The 7,383-nt window shown below is 36.9% G+C and overlaps 1 protein-coding gene across 1 annotated transcript; it reads right to left on the reverse strand.

Annotated features, from left to right (window-relative positions):
* Positions 1-2,937: 2,937 nt before the first annotated feature.
* On the reverse strand, positions 2,938-6,956 carry LOC145775733 (uncharacterized). The gene is made up of 4 exons (XM_082587092.1): positions 6,603-6,956; positions 5,596-5,766; positions 4,801-4,925; positions 2,938-4,398 (listed from the first exon to the last, which is right to left on the reverse strand). Exons 1-4 carry the CDS (start codon positions 6,798-6,800, stop codon positions 4,173-4,175), a joined length of 720 nt encoding a protein of 239 aa, XP_082443218.1. The 5' UTR covers positions 6,801-6,956; the 3' UTR covers positions 2,938-4,172.
* Between the last annotated feature and the right edge of the window lie 427 nt (positions 6,957-7,383).

Consider the following 7,383-nt stretch of genomic DNA (forward strand, 5'->3'; position numbering starts at 1 on the left):
CTGGTAGCATCTCATCAAGATCCTGATCCGCAGAACTACGCAAGTTCTTATAGAAATCGTGATAGACAGGAGGAACATAATCCAACAAATCGTTGATATCTTTTAGTTTTAACGGGTTAATCAGCACAGGCTGATCATGAAGACGATTGAGAACTGCCACACCATTGGCTGGTCGACCACGATTTTGATGCTTTGCCAAATCCAATACATTCCATTCAGTAATATCAGTCAAGTTGTAGCCTACTTGAAATACATTAAACTTGGTGATTCACTGACAAGTCTGATCCATTGAATTTTTAACCACTCTACCTTTCTGCCACCAGTATCCCTTTTTCTGATCACCAGTTCTTTTTTGTAATCACTCACACCAATAAAGTCTTCTGAAGACATGGGAATAACGTTGAAAGGTTTTTTCCTGTTTGCCTCTGCAACAATGTCCATCCACTGCTGCGGAATGTAAACATTCTCATGACGCTTTTTCGCGGTTTCTACTTTTGCAAAGTCACTATCGTTCGGAAGATAACTATGGCCAGAAACCATGAATTTGTGATTGACTTCTTCAATACCAAGTCTAGCTACTCCATAACTCCACAAAAGAACAATATTAATATTTCTGTTTTGGCCACCACAGGAATCGCTGTATGCATGAAATTATTGAAAAAATATTGAAAATAGCCAAATTTTCAAATAATGACAACTGACAACCCTGAAGCATTTGCACAGCAGCTGCTTTGGCTCAAGCGCAGGGGAAAAATTGTAGCTTAGACCGCTTTGGCTCAAGCGCAGGGAAAAAATTATGGCTTAGACCACTTTGGCTCTAGCAAATATGAAAAAAACCGAAGAGCTTGAAATTAGTCTGCTCATTTCGCCTTCACATACACGTGATAACGGTTAGACCGTTATAGCATAAACAGATAATATCGATATCTGTTGAATGGCATCTTTAAATCAAATTTGACATTTTTGGGGTTAGACCGGTTTGCCTCTAAGCCCTTCAATTTTTAGAAGACTTTTTCAGCCATACAAATAATTGCTTTTTTAATTGCACACAATACTTTCGAGTTTTCGACACATGAAAAGACGACTGCTTCTTTCAACTAATGCATCTGCTTGTTTGAACTACCGGGATTAGGTTTGGTGGCCTTACCAAATTATATTCATTCAGTCGGCAGCAGTGGCCGAGTGTTTAGCGCGTTGGGCTTGCAGTCGAGAGCCTGTATGTTCGACTCCAGCCACCCGCACTTGCTGTTGTTTCTCTGGGCAAGAAACTTTACGATAATTGCCTCTACCCAGTGATCGATTTCGAGTAATGGGTAGTACCAAATTGAAGTCATAAGTAGAGTAGACAACAGGGATGGAGGAACCACGTGGGCCTGGGCCCACCTACTTTATTTTCTGGGTGGGCCTGGCCCACCCACTTTTGAAAGCCAAATTTCTTTGAAAAGGTAGCGAAAACGGCAAATTAGAGAAGGAGTTTTAAAAAAAGCTCTTCACTCATACACACTAGTTTGATTACACAGGCCAACAAAAAAATTTTGGCACAAAAGGTGAGAGTCAATTTAAAGTATTTCAGGGCCCCTGATTCCAAAAATGCACTTAGTTTTTTCGAATTTTCGAAACTACCAGGAATTGAATTTCGAACCAAGATTACGTTCTTCCGAAACAAGGATAAAGTTTTAAGCAGGTACTTTATTGAAGAACACAACTTTGTATTCTGTAATTATATACGGTAAATGGCCTTCGTACCTTGATGGGTGTTGCTCAGTAGGCTATAGCAGGCCTACCGTAATAAAGAATTGCTTTCGTTCATCGATGGCTTTGTTTTGCTTATTCGTCTAGTTTGTTAAGCAAAACAATGTAGCCTATGTATTTTGTTGTTTGTACTTAGTAGCTTAGTTAGTAAGTCTGATAGGCCTACTGTTGAAGTCAACAAATATATTAACGCAAAGCACAAGTTATATATTCTACATCTTAATATTGTATCTTAAGGCTTGCTTCACGTCGTATTTTGATTGTTACTAGGCCAGTAAACGTTAAATAGCCGTTTGTTTGGGTTGTATTCAACGTGGTTGGTTCCAAACAGCGTTTATAAAACTCAGAAATGTGCCTGGGATTACTTTCAGTTTTGTCTATGTAATAAACGACACGACGTTAAATCTATAGGGGCTCAAAATTGCAAAAAAAATGTTTTTGCTGTATCTCAAAAATTAGAGCCAATTTGAAAAAAAAGCAAGTGCATTTTCGGAATCAGGGGCCTCGAAATACCCTAAAATTACTCTCACATGCCGTGCTTATTGAAAAAAATTTTTGTTGGCCTGTGAATGATGAAATCTAATCTTCAAACTTTTCTGTTGAGCTTGAGCCCAACTGTTGATGGGCAGCACATGTGGGTGGGGTTGCGTGTGATTGGTGGAGTAATCTATAAATCAATCTAATTGTTCTCTAAGGTTAAAACAATGATAGCATTACATATTATGCAGTGCATGCACGTAGGCCTACTGTATAATGCTGCAGATTATTTCTCTCAGGTTGGTATTAGCCTATAACTGTGTGTGTATTTTGCCTTTTTATTTGTGTGTACATCGCCATATTTTGTAGAGTGCTATAGAGCAATTTAAAAATTTTGTATTTTGTTTGGCCAAATCGGGCCTCAAAACGGAAATTTTTCGCTGGTTGGCACAAAAAGCAATCATGAACCCCCAGAAGTTTGATTAACTTTGACTGCTACGCTTTTGGGCCCACCTACTTTTAAAATGGTTCCTCCATCCCTGGTAGACAACCGGAAACAGACATTGCCGTCGGCTGCAGCGTGGGTCAGGTGTACGTCGGAAGGCGTACACCGATGCATAGCGCTCAAGTCCGCTTTCCCGCAATGCATGATAAAGATATGAAAAACAAACAAACATTCATCATTGCTTATTGCATTGGTTAGTTTCTTTGTATATCAGAATAAAGTCAATCAACTTACAAAGTCAACAACGACAAACTCGACTGTATTTCAAAATATTGCACGATAAGAATTGAGTTCACTGTATAAAATATTGTAAGCTATAGGTGAACCATTTTGCATCTAATTAACGCATCAATCTTCATGAACATTTGACCGAAGTGTTTCTATCTCTGAAAGTATTAGTCCACGTAAGGTTCACAATATAGCACAAAAATGAATCATTTAACAACTTCAGTTTATAGCCTATTAGTTTCACTCTTGGGTAGGCTAGGCCTACTAATGACAGCAAGAGTAGCCAGTTCCATTCTCTCGGCCGGGAGTCGAACACAGACAGCACACAATACACAGCATCGATGTATCAAGAATAGCCAACGGGAACTACTTCAAGTGGGGAATTTACGAAAAAATGCAGTTTAACCAACGTAGGATCAGCATCTACCTTTTCACTAGTTTATACAGTCCACCTTCTTTAAAGGCATGCATACTAAGTGAAATTTTCAAACGGAAATTAAGCATTAAAATGCGTAAAGTGACCGTAAACTGCACATTCAAGAATACATTTCAAAAAAATTTGTTTTCAATGGCACTGGCAAGGCCCAAAGTCCAATGTTTCATTTATTTTTAATTTTTTTTAAATGACCAAAAAGTGGAAACACTGCTCGAGAATACGTCACTATCGACAGCAATTACAAAATCCACGTTACTACATTTGATGTTTTAACATCAGATCTGATGTTTTGAGCAAACTGTCTGATGTTTTGATGTTGAAATCTGATGTTTTGATGTACATACGGCATACATACATAGTATACAGTTAAATCGCCCGCAGTAACAACTATTGCTCGATCAGCTGATTGCTAGTCTATAGTGACGTAGACTTACAGTCGCACGCTTCGCTGCTCACGCCCATTCCCGTTTTGAAAGCTCCGACAAAAGTACGCGCGGAATGCTGATCAGACCGCAATGGGGCAAAATTTTATTGAAAATTGTTTTATGGTAGCATGTTAAACACAAAGAACGTGTACAATTGCCAAGTCAGGATTTTCCTTTAGTATCCCTTTAATTGGTTGAAATTACACAGTCGTTTCCCTAGTTATTGAAAAAAAAAGATATATACAATCTCTATAAATAAGTACCTTCAACCTAATACGATGAAACATGCATAAAACGGAAGAGGCATTTATATGAACTTTGAATACAATACAGTAGATATTTTAAACTTTTACGTTTCAAGTTCATCAAGATCCAAACACATCAGTTTACAAGAAGTATGTGGTGATGGAGGATTTTTGAAAGGCATCTTTCCAGTAACTTTATCGACGTAGTCTTTGTATTTGACTTCTTTAAGTTCTTTGCATCCAAACTTGACATTCATACGTTGCGCGTAGTATGATGAAGATACACTTGAGATGTACCGAATGCTGTTGTCTTTTGCAATAAACCTAAGTCTAAAAATATGACTATGTGAAAATCGAGATGACTCATCATGAAGGTTATTATTTGTGATCGCACAGTCGCAAATAGGGTTGTGGAGTCTAATTTTCGATGTCTGATGTCGAAACCGGTTCTATGATAAAGTGTGTAAAGTGGTAAGGTGAACCCCAAAGCTTCCTATGTCCATATTAATAATATTCCAACAAATTTACCTGATTACCTCCAAGTTTACTTATAATTGAATTAGACGGCACCTTTACTACGCCACGTTGCCCATTTTCTAGCTTACCTGCGCAATCAAGGAAACGGGTCAAAACGGTCCGTTTATGGTCACAACACGCCAAGCTAAGTTTTAGCTGTCTCTCGTACACAGCAGGTATGTACTTTCAATCATCTTCTCGGCCGTTATTATTTACCTTTCCAATAAAAGAGACATGAGGCCCATGTTAAGATAGCCATCGTCCACTGCTACCATTTCAATCATTAGATAATTAGATGTGCCAATGTGCTCTCTGAGACCTTCACCAACTTTTTCTAAAAACTGAAAAAATAAAACAGTCCGTAAAAATCTTTGTTGCTTAAATAAATTGGAAATCAAGCTCATGAACTCATTAGCCTAGTACAGTGAAAACAGTATTATACATGAAAATACCAACAACGTTAAAAAAGCAGACAGGACAGCATCAAATCGTGAACGAAGCTGACAAAATAAGTAAGAAAAAAATTAAATTATATGGTATACTTCCTGGCGATCAGAGCACAGCGGAGAACATACTACACTTACTAACAGTAGTACTAGAATACACCAACTGCGAACAAGAGACAACTTTTTGCCTTGGGAAGGATGCTCAATTGTTCAAGATTTAACCACATTTAACACACATCACCAAGGTGAGCTTATACATTCACGTTTTAGGTGCAAAGTAGTTGTATGAACCTGTACTATTAATTAATAGCGCAGGAAGACTGTATAATATAGATACATTGGAAAATGAGATAGGATAAAAGTACATTATCAAATGCCAAAGCTACGAACCCACATCTACAACATTGGGAAAAAATTTGTATCATTTCAAAGAAAACGAATTGATTGTAAACACTCTTATCTTCTAACAGAACAAGGGCATTCTGGAAGCCTAATTCTAGCAATTTCACATCCCTGTAGACTTGTAGAGTGTAGAAGGTTTAAATTACTGAAGTATTTTAGTTACCCGACGCAGCTGAGAACCAGCGGAATCTTCTGTAGGTTTTTTCTCTTCTATTAAAAAAGTGTCTTTGGTTTGTAGAAAGGGCTGACAATGAGATACAATCACCATTGCACAAAGTTTATCCTTGTGTTTAGAATCATAGGCTCCGATGGAGTAGTTCTGTTTCAATGGGGTCTATACATCAGTAGAATAATTAGCATAGTAAAAATAATAAATGAATTATCATATAATAATCAATCAATTGTGACATATAGGATACTGGTATTGAACCAAAGTTCACAATAAACATATAAAATAGGTCACAAAGTATTGTCTGTACTGACCTATTGTTGCTTTAGATTAAGCACACACTACAGGTAGCCTACACATGCTGCTAATGTACACATTTGTTAATCAAAGACCAGGTTGATATATTTTGGCAAACAACCTATGGCTGTAATACTTTGTAACAAAAATTTGTAGTTTAGACTCTAAACTACAAATTTTTGTCATGTCAGTCATGTCATTTGCCGATCAGTCATGTAATTTGCATGTCATTTGTCAGTCATGCCATTTGCAGATTTTATGGCTAAAAAGTCATGTGATTGTCAGGTACAGCCGCCAGAGCCGTGTGAGGAAGTAGATGCCTGTTAGGGGACGAGTGTCTGGGACATGCTTAATCCAGTTGATTCAGAATGAATCTGGCACAGCACTGGTCAAAATAAGAGGCACCACTCAACATTCTGATCCATAAAGAAGTTGTTAACACAGCTGCCCATACACCATTCAATTCAATTTATTTTTCTTTGTCAGAATGCAAAAGAAATGATATTGTGAAAAAGAAATACAGTAACAAAACTAACAAAAGGAAAATACCATTATTTTTGTTTTCTTTTACAATGGTATTTATTCCAACTCATTTGTGAAGTTTTCTGGGAGCATCTGCTTAAGTATTAAAGCTAATTATAATTGCAATCACGTTAAATATTGTAATTAAGATACCAGATACTAAAATAAAGTGCTATACCTACCACAGCCAAACAACAGATAAATTTTATCAAATCATCCATAATAAGGTATGCCTTTGACAACATTTTATTCATAGGCCCTCTTTTGCAAAAACATTCCTTTGTCAATCTCTCCACTTCCTTTTGGTCTGAGTCACACAATTTCCTCCAATAAATAGTTTTGTCATTTTTGTTGATAATAATTGCATCCAAATCCATCATGAAACCTTTTCGTGCTCAATGTCAACAGTGCAAAGGTATTGTACAATTACACCACCAAATGCAAAATATTGTGTTGTTACTGTTACATTTCCGGTTTTTCCACACTATTGCTTTTAACCACTGCGTATTTCTTGATGCTTACAATTAGTTAGCTAGTTACCTTCAAGAAGTTGAAATTTATTGCATTTTATTAATATTTTCAGATTCCTGATGAGGGCTTAGGTTAAGCCGAAAACGTTTGAATGTTAAACTATTTTGTAAATATGTAAAATATATACTGTTGTAATGCTCAACCCTGTGGTATTGTTGTGTCTTGCCTGTCTTTGGTATAAAAAAGCAAACTCTCTCCCGAAATTATATTATCTCTCTAGTTATTCACTATTCAACAAAGTTTAAAATATTATATATATAGGCCAAATGCATTGTAGGGCTGTAGGCTACTTTGATGAATAGCACATTAGTTATGCTTTTATAACAATTAAAACATCCAAACTTTGTTTTATAACCCTTTCCTAGCTCATGTAGAAAAAAATCAGTACATGACATCTGGGCGAGCCGAAGGCAAAACTCAATTGGGCGAGAC

The sequence above is a fragment of the Aplidium turbinatum genome, chromosome 8 (genome assembly GCF_918807975.1).
Source record: "Aplidium turbinatum chromosome 8, kaAplTurb1.1, whole genome shotgun sequence".
Lineage (NCBI taxonomy): Eukaryota > Metazoa > Chordata > Ascidiacea > Aplousobranchia > Polyclinidae > Aplidium > Aplidium turbinatum.